Below are 20077 nucleotides of genomic sequence, written 5' to 3'. Positions count from 1 at the left end.
TCACCTTTTTCTTGGCAGCTGCAGTGTAATATTTCAAGAGGCAAAAGCAGGTGTACTTTTTGGATCGCAGGTTACACATTTAATTTGGCTTTACTCCAAAGAGAAAAACAGATTAGGTGTACAATTTGCCTTAATTATCAGAAAAAACGTATAAGTATATTTGTTCCTTCACAGCCCTGCAGGGTGCTGCAGTGGTTAGTGCTGTTACCTCACAGAGAGAAGGTTCATGTTGAATCCCCATCAGACAGGAGCCTCTCTGTGTGGAGTCTGCATGTTTTCCCAGTGCATGCATGGGATCTCTCCAGGTACTCCGGCTTCCTCCCACAGTCCAATTACATGCTTGTTACAGTAAATGGTGACTCTAATTTGCCCGTAGGTGTGAATGGGTACTTCCAGATTGCAAAATGCCAACACAATCTGACAGTCCCTTCTATCTGTGCTGTATACTGTTAGGTACAGTACTACTGTTCAGTAGACGCCCACAGTAGGCAGATATTTGTTCCTACTTTGTCTAATTCATTCAATATAGAGAACAAACCATATGACATATTTTTGTAGGCCAACCCGGAAGTAGCATCTCCATGGGGTCTAACGAGAATTTGCCAATGGGATTTTAGCACTGGATTTTGGATCACTGCAGAAAATAATCTCTGTGGCAAACACACGTTTCTGAAGCGTAGGCATTTTGTTCATCAGGATAATCTTCACAGATGAACACCATTTTTATGATGTTTGAAGAGTTAATGCAGCCGACAGAAGTAAAAAGCTAACGTTATGCTAAAGCTAACTACAGCACGGTCGGATGATTGTGACGTCACTAGCGTTATTCTTCAGACGATCTCCGATAAACTAATCCACGTAGTTTAATAAATAGTTTACTAAAATAATATTCACCTTGACCTAAAGATTAAACCTACAGGAGACATCTCCGACTAGTGAGAGAGTTCCCGCCCTCTGTGTCCGGCGTGATGACGTTTAATGTCCCCGACAACCACTGTAGTCACATTTAGCCACTTGTTAGCAACCGCCTTTTTAAAAACGCGTAAAAACTTCAAAATTCACAAGTGTAGGTATTACCTAACGTAGTTTATGTGATCTAACAAAACGCCAACATATCTTCAGCTTGTGTTAACCACAGACCTTATTTCAGGCGTCTAACCACAAACCCATTCAAAATCCCCGTTGACTTTTAGACGTTAGACCCCATGGAGCTAACATGCTAACTTACTTCCGGGTTTTAAGACTCATTCCTGTGGCGCTCTATGGAAGTGGCGTCATTAGCCCAACTTAGATGTGATAACACGATGGCTCAGTAAATAATACAAAACTTCACATTGCATGTAAACAATTTAACAACTTAATAATTTAAAGACTGCATCTGTTTTATTTTTTTCGTCCTTGTTTGTTTTGATCTGGAGGCGCATGTGAAGTGATGTTTTACATTTAATTTCGCACAGCATTGTGGGTGTTAAAATACAATTCATTTCCTGAAAGGATGCATCCAAACTATACTGCACAAAACCAGGAAGTTAGTATCCATGCTGAAATGTTCAGTATACTGAAACTCCCTACTTAAAAGTCCACACTCCATACTGAACTGTGGCTTTTTGGAAAGGGTCAATGTGACTGTGGGTGGTTGTCTGTCTCTACAGGTCAGCCCTGTGATTGACTGGCCAACAGTCCTGGTGTGTTACCTTGCCCAATGACAGCTCTTATTAGGTTAGGTTAAGTTAGGTGCTCTTAGTTATCACCTAACTTCCCCTAAACCTTATACACTGTATTTTTCATTTGAGTGTGTTTCATTGGTGTTTGTGTTTCATTGGTGTTTGGACCGTGTTCTATAGCTTTCTAGTTTGATGTCTCAAAATGCAATGTATGCTTTCTGCTTAGGTCTTGTTTGGAAAGCTTGAGGAGTATTTTGCAGCTAAGGCCATATATTTCCCTCAGGAGTTGTGAGGAGACAGACAAGCTGATGGAGGATTGGTTTCACATTTGAGGTTCAGTTTATATAGTGCAAACCAAGGGGAAAAAATGATGCATTGCTGCATTTAAGTTCTGGACATGTTCCTATTTACTTTTTTACAAGCAACCAAAACAACCACAACATGAAGATGTACAGACTACCCTATATTTAACGACCCAGAATTGCCTGTGGGGACTTATGTTGCAAACCAAATTGCCGCTCTGGGACAATAAAGACTTTCCTCAAAAAAACATTTGAACTGGAGTGCAGTCATGTTATTGCTCTCCTGATAAATGTACTGCATGACTAATTAAACCAACATTTTTCTTCTGGTCTTGTCTCCACTTCTTGGAGAAGAACATCAGCTCTGATCTGCTAACTGCAGCTTAGTCGTGTTCACTGCTGAATCGATAACGTTCTCTGTGTGTTCTCTTTTTGATGCTTTTTGACGCTATGGGCAGATGGTGTACTGCATTTATTGGAGAATTTTCTTCCCGGAGAAAAAAAGTTGCTTACTTTTGCTGGAAACAAAGCGATAAGAGCGTTGACACTAAGCCATGAGAAAATGTGCCTTTAAACCATGAAGAAGAGAGAAATGTGTCAGAGCTTGATGATGGTTCTCTGTGGATTTCTAATTGGCAGTGATCTCTTTGAGATTACAACAACTGATGATATGACATAAATAAATCCTTTAACCCAGCTTTAGCTCGGTGCTGTCAAGATTGATGTTATTTAAGTGTGACTGACGTTATTTAAGTGTCCAGAGTTACTTAAATGAATGCTTTCAGGAAGCTTGAACATTGCAGTTGCTTTTGAAAGGTTCAGGATTTCTTTTTTCCACCGCCTCAACCCCACAGCACTGTGAGCATTCAGAGTCTTCAATCCAAGTGACCTTTAGAAAGTGGTGATGTGAATAGAAAATGTCTCTCTGCTTAACATTCCTCATAAATGTTAGCTAAATTATTGAAGATGAATGAAAGGGCTCATAGGCTACTTCTCGCTTGCCTCCACACTCATTGGACAATAAAGTGCATCCAGCCTGTCAGTCAGATCAGCCACGCCCCTAATTATCCCTCTTAAAATCAATCAAATAAAAATCAATCAAATCAAATCAAATCAGATGAGGTGTAAAAAATTCACCCCGCATACAGTGTGTGCCAATAAAGACACGAGTCATTCACACCAAAAATAAAGCTTTTTTTGTTTCAAAATTTCCCAACAAATCTTCTAGTATGATAATCAATACCATCATGTTTTTTAACCCGGCAGACAAAGGAGAAAATTACATCTATATCAACTCCCCATGACTTTACTGTATGAATACAATGGAAGATCTGGGAATAATAACAATGACAGGGGAATCTGTACTAAGATTTTGAAAATTTCCCCTCGACGTGCGGCGGACACATTTTGTTTTAATTTAAAGCAGCACATTGCGCTGATCTTTCTGAGTCCAGTCTCAACACCCTGTTCAGATATTTTTTCCCAGTTTGACTTTTTGGTGGACTGAAAACCCAACTGACCAAGAGATTGACATTTGCCCCTTGAACCAATACCTTGCAGCGGATAAAATTTACAAAGTGGCATCACGTCTCAAAACATGTATTTGGTTTTGAAAGTTAATAAATACATAATTTAGATAACTTCACTTCATTTTTCATACCTCTTTCATACCAGAGGTGGTGTTTTTTTCTTTTTGCAACCTTGAGGGAAGTTTATGTTGAAATAGGGGGTAGCATCCTTCAAAGGGCCCAGCCTTTACCTTCCCTACCCTTTTCACTCACTAATGGCTGATCCTGTTGCCTAGCAACCTCAACATCTGCACTGGAACTAGCAAACAAAACCAACTTCATTTAACCTAACCTATACCATACTTTTTTAAAAGTAATTATTGGGCCCCTTTTGTTTTTTCAACATGTATATCTCTATAGCTTTTCAAGCTGAAACAAATGACTTACATTTAAATGTGTAATTGTGCCATCTCCTTTGAATCTCGGGATGTAGTGTTGGGCCATATAAGATGAAGGATGCATTCTTCAAGTCTTCCAAACGGGACAGGCTGCTGGGATGCAATCGATCTTTAATTTCAAAGGATACAATCCCTGAACTGAGAAACCGTTTATAAGCTGGGCTGAGACAACAAGGCAAAATAAAACCCTTCTTTCTTGTTGGAGCGATGGGGGAGCTTTGTGTTCAACTTCATGACCTTAGAAATTGTTCAAAATCTGTCCAAAAAACATGGACTGTGGGCGTTGAATGAGTTTAAAGTTCACAGCACGGTGTGAATGTGTTTTATGTTTTAACGCTTTGACACATTTTATGATAACAAATACCATCTCCTTCTCATCCAGTATTATCTGTGTGTGAGCACTGCGTTTCTCCAGCTTGTGTTTTATGTTAAATAACAGATAAGTGAATAAACAGCATCCACAGATGGCATCACACCAGAACACTTGTTATACTCTCTCAAACTGACATTTCCTGCGAGACTTTGTTTTTGTCAAATATGTAAACTTCACATCTACATCTCTCAGATGTCACTGTGGCGACGCTTTCATCTCACGCTCTCAAAGTCGAGCTCCCGCACATGCTCAGTAGTGTCAACAAATAACTCCGCTGTGACTGAAGTGTTTATCGAAACAACAAACACAAGAGGTGGCACCGAGGCTGTTTCAGAGCTGCACACTTAGTTGTTGCAATGTTTGAGCAGAGCTGGCCTTTTCTGCTGTTCTATACTCGTAGCTCTTTTTCTCTGCAGCTTTGAGGTCATGCAGAGTCAAAAAGCTGACAGCGTATGACCTTTTCAACCAGAAGGAAATAGTGTCTGAATCATAATAATTTTCAGCCTGTATTCAAACCTGCAGGACACGCGTTTAAACTATCAAAAATACAGCACATCTGCACTTAAGTCGTACTTCTTAAAGATTAAACCGGGACTGCAATCAAAAAACACAATCAAAAAGGAAATTAATAGATTGCTAGTACTCTGACTCAGCTGAGAAGTACTTATTTTTCTTCCTCTATCAGTAGGAGCAGTCACAGTGCCGGGATAATTCTACGCAGCTTTCGACAGATTACTGTCATTTTTCAATTATGTAAAATCCTTCTACAACTGATAGCTGAAGAGAGGAATAACCATGCGGGAATTAAGTGGTGCAAAAAGGTTCACCCTTTCAAAACCCTGCTTCTGTGATTTTGAAGTGAGCTCTTACAGCCTGTTCTCCCGTTAATGGAAAAGTAAAAGTTTCACAGCCTGAAATCTACTCGGAAAAGACAGATTGAAATGGAAAAGTTTAGTCAGGAGGAGGCTTAAAGGTCTCACTGATGTTTTGTTTGTTTTTTTTAACCATAGCTGGGTATATGAGCAATATGTCAGGGGCCGCTTTAAATGGACCAAAATGTTTCCCGACTGCAGCCCTCCTTCAGCTCTCTTTTCTTCCATCAGCATCAGTCCCAGTTGCAGCATGCTGAAAAGCTCCCAATGCCCCATTTTGCTGTCCCCAAGTCTGTTAATGAAAGCTCAGAGAACCCTTGAAATAATTTAAATTATGATTCTAGCCAACAAAAAAAAGCTAACATGAAAGATGGTTAATTACTGCATTCAAAAACATGTCAGCAATACATGTGCTATTGTTCCTTTATTTTAAGCAAAATGTCTTAATTGTGGCAGAATGCAATTAAGAGTCTGCCTCACGGCTGTAAAGTGTCTCCAAGAGACTAATGAGAATGTGTTCCACATTTTATGAATTCCTGGCTGATTTGCTGCCACAACGAAGGCTTATTAATTGTTGATAAAGAATAAGAGTGTCTTGTTGCTATTTCATCTCCAATTCAAACAGTCCTGAATACTTTATATTGTGCATTGACGAGGTTCTCTGTACTGTAGTACCAGCAGCAACTGAGAGACAAAGTGTGTGTTTTAGTGTTTCTCACACTGTCTAGACTTTACAGACCTGGGTTTGGAGGTCCATATATGGGATGAGCACATTTTACAGTGTTGTAATGAAAACAATCAGAGTTCCTGAGAAACGAGGAAAAGCTGAACTCACCACTCCGTAAGCAACTGTGTCACTGTACGACCGGAGCTCAGGGTAAATGTTGGAGAGGAACCAGCTGAATGGTCGACACTGGAGTCTGGATCTCAGGGCCTTTCTTGCAGAAATGTCCCCAATGTCTATCCCTGAGTTCTAGAGAGAGAAATTACAGTAAACACATCCAAGGAATGATTAACCTTTTTTTTTACTTCACTTGAGGGAAGTAAACTTCTCCATTGTTGCAGGAAAATTAAGAGCAAAGCCGAATTTAGCATCTCAAGGTCAATGACAATACTAAAGAAATAATAACATAATAATAATGATAATAAGTAATAACATAATGAAGGGGTGAAGGTCTTTCAGTGAAAAGAGACTGAGCAGAGGGAGTTTAAAGGTGTGTTAAGTTTCTTGTTCTAAATCCACTCTGATCCTGTATTTGATCATGTCTATAAACCCCTCTATTTCAGCCCTGCTCAGAACAGGCTGTTTCTGTGTCTGTACCTTTAAATATGTAAATGAGCTGTGTCTGACCACGCCCCCTCTCTGGAAGGGCTTGGGTGTCACTGGCTTTCTTGCTACATGTTCTATTGTTTACGGTGAGAAGGCAGACTCAGAGGGCAGAACAAACACCTAGCTGTGGGAGTGTCACCCACCTGGGGGAGGGGTTACTGCCCTTTGTGATGTCATGAAGGGAAAATCTCCAAACGGCCTGTTTGAGCACACATTTTCTGAAGTGGAGCAGGCAGAAGACGATGGAGAGAGGATGGACTTTTTTCATAATTAGGGGGTTTGTAGACAGACTAGGGACACATGTTGGTGTTAGAGAAACATGGTAGAGTAAATTCTGTATAATATGTGACCTTTAAAAAAATATAATTACATAGTCAACAAAAGAAATACAATAACATTGAATAAGGTAGCAGTGCTACTCAGAACTGTGGATTATTTATTTATCATCAGAATAACTGAATGAATAGGCTACTAGATCTTGATACTTTGCTGGATCAAATTTTTCAGAATCTGATAAAAACTAACTTCTTGGCTGCTGAAAGTCAAACACTTATTTAAGTTTATGTTCTGCTTGTTCAACAGTCGTTTGATAAATTGATTGATTCTGAATTGTCTTTTTTTTTTTTTCTTTGGTGCGGGTGATTTTCCTTTGGTGCTAGGTAAGACCTCTTCGGGGGGTACCAAAGAATCCTCTATGCAGGAAAAACCCTGTAAGTGAATAAACAGCATCCACAGATGGCAGCACACCAGAACACTTGTTATACTCTCTTAAACTGACATTTCCTAAGAGACTTTGTTTTTGTCAAACTAGGTAAGGAAGCAGTGCTACTCAGAACTGTGGATTTCTTAAATATCGTTAGAACAGTCGCTGAATGAGTAATAGATCTTCATACTTTGATACTTAATTCTTCCATATTAAATCTGATTAAAAAAAAAGACTTCTTGTAAAAGTTTGGGAGTAACATTTCCGGTGATGTTTAAACAGTTTCAGAAGTGAGCTGAATTTCTGAATATCATAAATCCATTTAAAACATTTAAAACATTTTAACATTTAAAGTTCCTTGAAATTCAGTTGAAACAAATACATTTCATTTACTTTTGAGATTCAGTTTTTCAATGTGGAATTCAAAGTAAACAAAGGAAACTGAATTGCATTAATCATAATCACTTTTTACACATAAATTCAAAGTTAGCTATTCAAATTTAAATATAAATGATTCATATTAATTTCCTTATGCCTGGTTTTCCTTTTGCTGGATACAAACAACATAAAGCATCAGCATGGCCTTGGAGGATTTGTGGAAGGCATTTTCAATCACTCGAGTTCTGCTGGATTCAAAATGTATAAAAAAAAGGACTCAGATAATGAACACAGTGGTGTATGTTAAGTGCAGATAAATCTTTGAATTTTGAAATCTCTTCCTACCAAGGTCACTTTTTGTAGAATGGAAGTACTTCTGACTCAGATAACCCCTCTAGTAAAGTAAAACAAATACTACTAACTTTCCTATCAGGGAGCCAACTTTCAGAAAAAAGAGCAAAACGAAAAAGATGGTACCAATTTTTTATTTTGTTTTTAAAAAAACAATTTTTTATACATAACCTGCATATTTTGAAATTATGAACATGCAATTGATCGGGACATTTTGGATGGACTTGGCAACCTTCTCCAACCCAGTAGCAAACATTTTCTGTATTATTATCAAAACAATTTGTACAGACAGTATGACTATCTTCCACAGACAAAGCGTGTTTCTCCAAATCTAATGATTCTTTATTGTAGACACTAGTCATGGTTGCTAGGTGATTTGGGACAGCTCTTTTGAACAGAAACAAACAACTTTCCTTTCACACAACCTCCCACACAAAGAGGACAAGCACAGTATGAAACTCACACACACACACACACACACACACACACACACACACACACACACACACACACACACACACACACACACACACACAAGTTTACCTGCAGTGGAACATTCCAGGCCATGTAGACGTGATTCTTGTACTGGTCCATCCACACCTCAGCCACCCTCAGAGCGTTGCGCCGCACGTTGGCTGTCAGGTTCTCTGTGTAGGGTTTGTGAGCACGCTCAATGTGTGCGATCCTAGAACAGGGCAATACCTCCACGCTCCCGCCGCACTGCCATACCTATGTTACATACGTACACAAACAAACAAAACGTACACACTTTAGTAAGAGTATGCACATCCAAAACCACACGGATTCTGATTTAGCAGGCACTCAGTCTGCTTGATTGAATAAGCATGAACAGAAAAGAAAGGTATCATAGGTGTCAGTAAAAAATGTGGGGTGACTGTGGTAGAGTCAGTCGTCTCTCAACTGGAAGGTCTGGGGTTCGATCCCCAGCTCCTGCACCAACTCCATATTATTTTATTCAAACATTTGTACACCTGTATATTGGCAGGGTAAGTATTTTGTATATTTTGGGTTTTAATATTTGTATATTTCTATATTTAACTGGGCATCTACAGGCTTGCTCCAACAGTAACCTCTTACACTTAACCTCAAGTTGCTCCAGCTGCTTCGTCGAGAGGATATGAATGTATATGAATAGATTAGTAAATTATAATAATGACTTTACATAGCGGGAACATTTCATTGGCAGGCTGTCTAGATTTTCTTCGTTTGAGTTTTTTTTAGATTTATGAGTTTATGAGTGCATGTGGGAAAGTCTTTAATTTATCTACTTCAAGTTACAGTTCCTCTATTTTTAAACTGTTATACTTCAACAGTTTTTCTTCAGATCTGCTCCAATTTCCCTTAAAGGTCACATATTATGAAAAATACACTTTACGATGGTTTTCTAACACTAATGTGTCCCTAGATTGTCTACAGCCCCCCCCCCCCCCGCAATAATTAGACAAGTACATCCTGTCATTTGCCTGCTCCACCTTTCAGAAAATGTGTGCTCCCTTCATGACATCACAAAGGGCAGTAGCCCCTCCCCCAGGTGGGTGACACTCCCACAGCTAGGTGTTTGTTCTGCCCTCTGAGTCTGCCTTCTCACCGTGAACAATAGGACATGGAGCAAGAAAGACCGAGACACCCAAGCCCTTCCAGAGAGGGGGCGTTTACATATTTAAAGGTACAGACAAAGAAATGTCTTGTTCACAGTGGATTTATTCATGTTTTGGGGGACATCTGAGAGTTATTTAAACTGGTTAAATAGGATAATAATATGTGACCTTTAAATTAAAATGTTTACACTATAGGAGCCCACTGACTGTAACTGCTCAAAGTGCACAGCAGTGGGCACGAGTTACAGATTGGTTAAAGTAGCTGGTCCAGTAAACTGAAAAAGTATGAATTCAAGCATGAATGATGTTACATTGATCAACAACTTGATGATGGATATGAGCACCAGAAACTAGGGGTGAAGCTGGGTTGATATAGAGGGTTACTTGAGCTGTTTCCTCGGAGGCTGGGGCCTTCTCCACCTCTTTGCCTGTTAGTAGATTGATTTCAAGCCGTGACATATATGCCCCTGTGAGGTTTGGCCTTCAATCTGAATGTAAGTGCTCTACCCTCTGTAACGTCTTAGGAGATAGTAACAGAAGCTTTACAGAGCCAAGATGCTATCAGTGGATCCAGCAGGGGAGTGCAGTGCTATGTGTGTGTGCATGTTTGACTGTGTGTGTGTATGTGGAGCTCCCTCTGTGCCGTGATTCCACAACGCCCAAACTCAATGTGAATTCACAGACTGGGACACCAAGATTATGATGTCACGGAATCAATATGAATATACAAAGACATGATGACCGCTGGGCTTAGTCATGGCCCTTTTGCAAAAAAAAAAAGAAGCAGTCTGAAAAGGACTATCGAGACTACGCCCAGAGACTATGTCCATGATTAAAAACGATTCATTCTTTCCATGTGAACTTCCCGTTCTTGTTATACCAAAGAGCCATTTGAAAGTATTTGATTTTTTATGAATAACACAGCTATTAGGGTTAGTAACCCTAACTTGTTTTGTTCAAAAAAGCTTGTTGCCATTCAACCTCGTCTACTTAATTAGGTTTGACTGCCTTTTTAACTTCTTTTCAACATTTACAAAACAAATTTCACCTTCAAAATGGTTAGAAGCAGTCCTTAAAAAATGAGTCTTTTAAAGATTCTTCTACAATCTTTTGTCAACTGCTTTTTCCATGATAACACTTAAATTCTGTTTTTCCGGCACCTAAGTAGTTCATGTACCAGAAAACAAGCCCCGCTTAATGCTTATTTAAATAACACTTTTGGTGTTGTGCACTTGGTGTGTCTGTGCTATAATCCCTCCTGCCGGCCTTGCCTCCTTCACTGTATCCTTCTAAAGCAGAGAGCTGCTGCTGAACAACACAAAACTGACGCACTGGCCCGGTGCCCAGGTAGGAGAGCACAGACCGGAGCCAAAGTCTGAGATAATACACGCTTCCCTCAGAAATACCCCAACGCTCTCCATAAAGGATTTAAGACACAGGGTTACAGTGTGAGGAGCTATTCTTCGAGCATAACCATCTATGTCTGTGTGAGTGTGGGGGTGTGCAGAGCCAGATAGAAACAAGGACGAGAAAAAAGAGGCAGACAGTCAAGAGAAAGAAGAGAGCTTTACACAGAGTGGGAAACATAAAACAGGGAAGGTGAGGGGGATAAAAGTGAAAGAAAGTATGGAGAAAAGATAAAGGCTGTGAAGTAGAGGGAGGAAGGAGGATAACAGCTTTTCCTCGTCTTTTAGAGTCATCCAGCCTTTTCTCTTTTTATAGTATCTCTTTTAAAAAGCCTTCTCTCATGGGATGAAACAGGGTCATGCACCAGCTATTATCCAGAAAAAACTTCACAGAACATCATTATGGCGTTGAGTAGTCACAGTGAATAAGTGCTTTGGGTGTCCAATGTGTTGAAGTCGTCTCTCATTTGTATGTGTGTCACCCTGACAAAACGTAGCACATTTACATCCTGAATGGCGTCTCAGTTGGTCTCTTTTGGTTTAAACACGGAACAAATCTTGCTGGAGGACTGCTGGTGTTTTTTAAAAAGTTTTAATGAGAAAATGAGTGTGAAAAAGCAACAATAAATGAAGCTGTGAATTATAAATCAAGCAGAAGACGCCCATTGAGATAAAAAAAAGAAAAGAATGAAAGACGGGAGAGGACGAGCACTAAAAATGCACAATATTTCACTGAGGCGTAGATGGAGCTTCATGAAAGCAATCTTTATCACAATAGAAGCAGAGATAGGGAGCGCTTCTGCAGCAACTGTGAGAAGAAAATCACATCGCGGATAAAAAAAAGGCTCCTGTGTTTGGTCGGGAAGAGATGGAAATAGAACATACTGGCTGTTTTTTGTTTTTGTGTAACCTTTTGTTGAACTCAGCATATTATAAATCAGAGTAAGAAAGATGCCCTTGAGACACATGACCAGAACTGATTCTGTTAAAATATCACTCCTGATTTACATACATCATTGATTCTGCAAAGGGTTCTTTTGCAACACAGATTGGGTCCTTAACAAAAAATGGAAATATTGACTTTTTCCTGACGCTCTTGATGTGTTTATAGTCAGAATGTTGCATGAGATAATTTACAATGGTGATGTGTTTGTGTGTGCCTAGGCAAGCTGGTTGGAGCTGTAGTTGTTGTCAGGCCCTGTGGCACTGGCAGTGTTTGCGCTAGATGAGCAAATGTCACACTCTGGCTGATCTTCCTGCAAACCTTTTGTCGCCTTTTAAATATAAAAACAACAAAAAAAAAAAACAGTTTGATAGATGGGGCTAAATCTGTTCAGTTGTGGCCTGCCCTGACTCGACCTTGATGTGTTAAGTACCACACAACAAGCTCCACAGTAGCCTTGAAATGTCTCTCCACCATTTGGTTTCATTTCAGTTTACTTGTTGTCATGGCTGCACGGGGCACGGGGCCGCACTGTGCCTGACTCTTGGCCCTCTTTAAGTGCATAGGCTAAAGTGTAATGATGACAGCTGGAGGGAGCATCTGATGCAGGGTCAGAACAACACAGACGGACGGTGCTGGAGGCAATGGTGAGAGCGTCCTGTAGAGAGACCAGCTGTTTGAGGTTTCACTGCTCATACTACTCTGAATAAGCCATCCCTGTCTCCTCTGCGCTTATGACAACAGGTGTTCAAGCAATTTTTTAGGGCTTATACTGAGGAATCATATGGCAACGGAGCTTTTCAATAGAGAATAACCTCCTTGAACTTTGCAGTGGCTCTCATGGTCACAGCACTGTGAGAAGCTAAGGAGAAAGCAATTATATGCTGGGTTTTAGTTCACTGCAGAGGTCTGACATTCAGGTTTCCTATGGATAGAATCAAGGATGAGCCCTGAACAAAAGCTTTATATGAGCGAGAGAAGGACACATTACTGCCAAGGAGACGAAATGAGCACAAACAACAGGATAATAAAAGCCGTAGGCAGAATTAGTCATTTAAATTCATGGCATGATATAAAGTTTATGACATCTGGTCAAAGCGATTTTAAAGGGAATATTTAGGGTGCTATAATTCCTATAATGAGGGATCTTTGTTTGTTTGAGCTGATGCTGAACCCTGAACAGCTCTACAGTCACTGCAACATGTCTGAACCAAGCTGATACAGAAAGCCTCCACTTTAGTTTTTCTGTACATGAAGTCCTTCCTAGCAGCAGCAATTGCAAGCGAGGGCAATCTCCACTGAGGGAGGTGGATGGGGACAGAAAATGACTCAGGAAACCACGGGACACATTCGTTTAAACTCTCCATCCTAAGCAGAAAACAGCCGCCACCAAGGATACTGATAGATGGCCTGCTTGTTCAGCAGTATAGTTGCATTCCCCACTGGTTCCCCAGCAGAAGAGGGTTACTTTTAGCATTTTCATGAGCATACCTATAGTGCTGTACTGTTTGTTAAAGGGACCCTGAAGAACCTTGCCATCTATTTTTAATGGCAAGTTGTTTTCTCACTAATGTGATGATGTTTATAAGCATCAAGTTTTAATTGGAATATAGCTCACCTAAATTTTAGCTAAGGACCAGAAAGTATTTCCCTTCAAACAGTTGCAAACAATTTTTTTTTTTTGGTGCGCTTCACAAATCATAAGCATGCATTTAAAGGTTACATATTATGGTAAATACACTTCACCATGTTTTTCTAACACTCGTGTCCCTAGTCTGTCTATAAACCCCCAAATTATGAGATAAGTCCATCCTCTCCGTCTTCTGCCTGCTCCACTTTTCAGAAAATGTGTGCTCAAACAGGCTGTTTAGAGATTTTCCCTTCATGACATCACAAAGGGCAGTAGCCCCTCCCCCAGGTGGGTGACACTCCCACAGCTAGGTGTTTGTTCTGCCCTCTGAGTCTGCCTTCTCACCATAAACAATAAGACATGGAGCGAGAAAGCACCGAGTACACCCAAGCCCTTCCAGAGAGGGGACGTGGTCACACACAGCTCATTTACATATTTAAAGCTACAGACACAGAAACAGCCTGTTCTGAGCAGGGCTGAAATAGAGGGGTTTATAGGCATGATCAAATACAGGATCAGAGTGGATTTAGAACAATAAACTTCACACACATGTTTTGAGGAGCTCTGAGACTTATTTAAAGTTTTTGAATAAGAGGATAATATGTTAACCTTTAAATTATTTCAGATGTAAATTACCATTTTTGAAAAGTGTGTTTGCTTGACTTTCTTATATACATGGAAAGAAAAATGTCTCACCTTAGGTCTTCATCCGTCTCTGTATTTGGTTTTTGACTCCCTGAACGTCTACTTTATAATTTTCTTTAGTTTATTGATGGCTTCCATTGGCTATAATTTCACAAATTGGATTTAAAGAGTAGGAAAAGTGATGTGCAGTATCCAAATCTTTTAAAACCTCACATCTGGACAAAATAAGAGTGAAGTTAATGATTGTGCATTGCAGTATTCATTTATCTTTTTAAGCATTAAGGTCGCAATAAAATGAATCACTTTGATTTATTCTACTCAGGTCCTCTTGTCATTGATTTTGCACAGCTGTCCACTAAATCTGGACAAGGTTGAGCCTAGGAGAATCCTACATTTTACAGAGTCTGATGTGTTCTTAACCCAGTGGCTCAGAAGAGCGCCGGTCAGGCTCGGGCTGATAATCAAACATGTGCTTCACTGACACTACAGTAAATCACTCTGCACTCTCCTGAGTCAACAGTTTCTCTCGGATGTCTCCTGAGTCTGTTCAGAATCAAAGCTGTTCCAACAGTCGCTTCCTCTGAGGAATGATTTAGAGTCTCAAGGGAATGCTGCATTTGTGCTCCCTCTGGGAATCACATAAACTGTCAACGACTAAACTGCAGTCAAATCAGACAACTCACGTTTGTATCGTTTAAAATATTAACTGCAGCAGAACAGTTTGTATTTGGCGTTTAGGCTCCGACCCCATCTCTCCTATCACAGTTTTAATTTACATTTGAGGAGTGATGTGATGAGGCGGCAGTAGCTCAGTCTGTAGGGAATTGGGTTGGGAACCTGAGGTTCAAGTCCTGGTACGGACCAAATCTTGAAATTGGTCTGGTAGCTGGAGAGGTACCAGGGCACTTCCCAAGCAATGCCAAGTTGCCCTTGAACAAGGCACTGAACCCCTAACTGCTCTGGTGCGCTCTCTGCTTAGCAGCTAGTAGCAGCCCCACTCTGACATCTCTCCACTAGTGCATGTCCACAGCTCCTGTTTGTGCATGTGTGTGATTCGGGCCTATGTGTGTGAGAAGCATGTCTCTATAAATAACAGACTGTAAACCCACATTTCTCTCAGGGATTAATAAAGGATATCAGAATGAAAAAAAAAACGGCGTCTTAAACCCCCAGTGTGAGCCTACAGGTTGATGCTGGGTCGGTGGTGGGGGCTGAGTAAGAGTGCAGTACTAGTGCAGAGATCAGAAAACTGCAGCTTAAATAGACAGCTAATTGGAAGGAGGTGTTGTCAGGTGATTGTTGAGAATGGCATGTCGAGTGTGAAATCAGTGCCGCTTGAGTTGCCTGATCTAGCTCGTAGGCGTCGCCTCATGTAAGCTGTCAGAAAATTGTTTAAAGTCTATTTTTGCTAAAACTAAAGTGAAACAAATACTAAAAGAATGAAATTGCTCATCATATAATATTTGAAGAAATGTGGTTACATTAATAACAATAAACCAATTTAAATATGGCCTTCATACTTTAGATAAAAATGTTATCAAGCAGATGTCATATTAGCGTGTTCTGCTCAGTGTGTATGAGTCAGACTGGATGATAATAATAATGTAAATGACTGATAAAGCCTCAGTCTGTCAAACAAAGGTCATTATGCTTTTTTTTGCATGCTGGACATGTCTACTGTTCAGGTTATTTCAATTTGCACACGGTCAAAAGCAGATGTCTCTACCTCTAGGATACAAATTATACTCTGATATGAATAATTTCAGTACATGGAGGGCTTTATGTTGAAGTGTGAAAACTACACAGTGCATGCCTGTTGTTGCCATGGCTATGCAGTCTATCACATTCAGGTACTCAGGCAGACTCACCCTGATGCCGAGTTCCACATTTTCTCCTCCATAAATTTCCATGCCTTCATCTAGCAGGCCAATCTCCTCAAAGTACTTTCTGTCGACCACAAAGCAGCCAATCAGAGCAGGGCTCCTAAAACAGAGAGTGAATATGGGAGAGAGAATGGGTCAGAAAAAGAAAGGTAACAGTGTGTTATATCAAGCCAAATGCATAGAAGTAAGGGGATGTTAAAAGCAACACATTCTTAAATACACACACACACAAACATATTCCTAACCTACATGAGATTAATACTGGACGTCAGAGACCTGAAGGTCTACTTATTAAATATGCTGTACCATTGTTTCCTGCAGCGCTTTATAGTTTAACAACACACTGCCTCTGCCTAAACTACGGTTGTAGAACAAAAAATCAAACTCATTGAAATCCTCCTGGGTCTCTAGGTGAGATGCTATGATCGGATCAGACCCCCAGGGTTCAGGCTGCATGTGATCCCCTGATACAAGACTTTCATCTCACTGTGTCTCTGTCATACAGGTATCAGCTGGTGGTGATGTATCCAAGGATTCCTATGGATTTGATAACTGTTGAAAATATCTGAGGTAATGTTTGTACTCAACAACAAAAAATAAATAATATAGGTTAAGTCAATATTTAATTACAATAGTGGAAACTGGTGAATTTTCTGCAGGAAACAGCTGCTGCAGATTCCATTTCATGTATCATAGATCCAGTTGTAAAAATGATGATGCCCTCACACAGCAAAACCAATTCGGGACATTTTCAGGAAATCAGAAGGGACAGCAAACGGATCTTTCATCAACATGAAACGGAATCAGCAGGAGTGAAAAATAACCAAGATTAGTATTCATGCTGTCAGTCCCACACATCTCCTTGTATCAATCTAAAACACAGCACCGCAGCAAAAACAGACTGTTTGGGTGTTTTTCTCTTCCCTGTAGGAACACACACTGGCAGACGGCCACACACTTAGAAACCAAACGTTCCCACTACTGGCTCTGAACATACTCTTGTCTCTACAGCCTAAAGACAAAATATGTAGTCCCAAGTAATCCATTAAATATCAGAGTGTCCTGAACAATTACAAAATCCTCCTGGCAACAACACCCTTCTTCCACTGAAAAAGTAATATAAGTTAAGCTCTCGCTTCGACCCGATCACGGTTTGACCCACTGGCCACGTCACATGAGGGTTGGATAAATGGTGAAAATGTTGTTTGTAGGTTTTGTGCTGCCTTAATTTAAAGTACAATCTAAAGCTAAAGAATCAAAGATAACATGTTTTGCAGAAAGTAGCTCTATCTTTAAAAAAAGAAGACAAGATGCTAAATCAGTCCTTCTAAGCAAAGAGACAAATTACATCTGAGATAAAAAGTAATTCAGAAGATGAAGACATAGATTATTATGGCATTCATCTTCTTCCAAACAATATTAAGTCGGATATGTCCTTTTGTCTTTGTCAGGATTGATCAACTCTGCATCTTGACCACACAAACAGATATCTCACCCTCTGCTCAGAAGGATATTGGTAAGAAAAAATGGTTTACAGCATTGGAAAATTGGATCATTATACCTATTACACTTTAGGGTGGCTTCTGACGTGCTGTAACAGTGGTGACAAAAATCACCTATTTTGCTTCTGAGTTCTGTGTAGCTGCTACCCGCTGGGTCTGAGTCTCCACTTTGAATGTGTTAAATGTAATGTTAACACCCCCAGGAATTAAAATGAGTAATCTATTGAGACTACACCTACTAAAATGTACATACATGATAATTATTCATGGGGATTAGTGCTCAAAAAATAATAATGTAAAAATAATGAGCTTAGTACGTGATCTTATCCCCCACTACTTCAATATGCTTCAAGTAAAAATGATTAATAATTAATACGACTCTGGCAGATTATGTTGTGGTTTTCTCACTTATTTTATGATAACGAGAGAATTTCTTCAACAAAACTAAACTGCCTAACAGGTTTGTTTCTTTCTTATTATTTTGACTCCTGGTTAAGACTTTCAGCAGTCCCTGAACTCACCTGATAGGGGCTGTGTGGTTGCGTTGTGTCCACCAGGACTTTGGTGGGTTGAGGTATCGACACCACAGCTCCCAGTCGAAGCCCTGAGCAGACAGTGGGTACTCCTCGATCTCAAAGGTATCGTACTTGATGTTGTCAAAAGAGGGAGATACCACCCGGGTCCGGTCCTCCTTTATCCGGTGCAGGATAGGTTCTGCCCTGTGGACACAGAAAGAATAGACAGTCAGTGATCCATTGCACAGTCCAGATCTCCAAGCCAGGGCTTAACCTCTGTTAAAGAAAACACATTTATACAAAAACGTGAAGAGGAAAGCAAGGACAACTGAAATGAAAGTTATTTATTTTCAAAAGGATTATCTCAAATGTATCCCTCTGTTTTAACAGGTGCAAAATCTCTTGAATTTTTCCAGCTTTGTTTGCAGTCATTAGACATGGTTGGTTGTCTTACAGAACGACAGGCTGTTTTAACTTTGATTTCTAGTATTTGTCTTGGCATGTGTTGCAAAGTTAGAGCTCTTGTGAGATACTTTCAGTTTGTGTTGGTGCCCCCTTGTGGACAAATTGTTATCACTTATCTCTTTGCTGATTTTTTTCCTTTAGATGCACAACTATTTTAACAACAAAATCTAATTTCTTTCTTTTAGCTTTCTTTTCAGAAGAACTCAACTTCTTTATGCGCTTGACCGAAAGGTAGGTTGAGATAGCAATTTAAACATGGCTACCGCCATTGATGGGCTTAAGGGCGTGGTCACACTGGCAATCTGTACCATGCCGTACTCAAGCATGATTGGCCCCCTGCTACGCCATTCCCCCGCTGGCCAGCACAGACTCCACGGACGCGAGGAAAAAAAAAAGGGAGGCGCAGTCAAGTCTGCGTCTACACATCGGAGAACAACACAGAGAACATGACAGATACTTTGTGGCTTATATTGTATCATTTTAGTTAGATACAGCCATGAAACTCTGGATTTCTCCATAATGAAGGCTGTCAGCATTGTTTACCCGCATACTTGTGCTTGTGCATGAAGTGTACCGTACCGAAGCACACCTCTCCGAAGTGTGCCGAAGCCAAGGAAGTGTACATCAAAAGATCAGCAAAATGTACGGCAATTTGAAGCAATCAGTGGATCTTCATGGATGTCATATGTTTGGATTAAATCTTTCTCTTGATTTGGACACGTTTGTAGTGGAATATTATGACGGGGAGAGTACAGTAAATCTTCAAATGGTAAGGCAAAAGAAAGTTCAATTGGCTGCTCGGTGGTCTGACTGATGTGTAGATTGTGGCTGCTGAAGTGGTTGAATCAGCACACATGTGAGTTGTCAATGTATGTGCCCTCTGTAATGGAAATAGGTGAGAAAAACAATGGATCAAGTCCTATCATGGAATTAATTGTTATTCCAAGTCTAGAAGACAAATGGTTTAATGATGTTCAACATTTTTGCAATTGAGAATATGGATCAATGAGAGCAACAAAAAAAAGTCGAAGATCAGTCGATAATAATCTGATGAATCAGGTTCGACTATGTGAGTCCATAGTCAGAGACAGGCCTAGTTTCATGTACATGTACAAAGGCACATGTACTTTTGTTCCTGAAACAAAAGACAACATCTTTCTCTGGCAAATTAGCATGCAATAAAGGATTTTGTTTTTTTTACTTTAAATTGACTTCACTTACCATCAGCAGTGATCAGACATCCACATTGAACATGTTGGCACATTCCTTTAAAATACCTGTAGGCAAGTGTCTGGTAGTGATTGTCTAGTGTGATTTCCAAAACTTAAAACTAATATTTTCTACCACCGTGAAATGGCTCATCTTTTTCAGTTGAGCTTGTGTCTGTCTTCATAATGAACTTGTGGTGGATTGGTTGGTTGTAAATGATTATTGTGATCAGGCACTAGCTTGAGGAAAGAGTTGATGCATTTCAAGGCGAAACACATCCAAACCTCGTTTCTTTTTTTTTTGTTGATGTGATTCAGATTA

The 20077-nt window shown here is 40.0% G+C and overlaps 1 protein-coding gene across 1 annotated transcript in view; it reads right to left on the bottom strand.

Moving 5' to 3' along the window:
• LOC109992770 (polypeptide N-acetylgalactosaminyltransferase 18) overlaps positions 1–20077 on the bottom strand; it is a 192192-nt gene that overhangs the window by 40303 nt on the left and 131812 nt on the right. The window contains exons 5-8 of the mRNA XM_020645517.3: positions 18089–18286; positions 16051–16165; positions 8483–8668; positions 6013–6150 (exon numbers count right to left, since the gene is read on the bottom strand). Of these exons, the coding sequence (XP_020501173.1) occupies positions 6013–6150; positions 8483–8668; positions 16051–16165; positions 18089–18286 (637 nt within the window). The remainder of the gene's footprint in view (positions 1–6012; positions 6151–8482; positions 8669–16050; positions 16166–18088; positions 18287–20077) is intronic.

This window comes from Labrus bergylta, chromosome 7, assembly GCF_963930695.1.
Source record: "Labrus bergylta chromosome 7, fLabBer1.1, whole genome shotgun sequence".
Classification (NCBI taxonomy): domain Eukaryota; kingdom Metazoa; phylum Chordata; class Actinopteri; order Labriformes; family Labridae; genus Labrus; species Labrus bergylta.
Note: the sequence above shows the minus strand (reverse complement) of the source record. Positions and strands in the feature narration are given on the sequence as shown.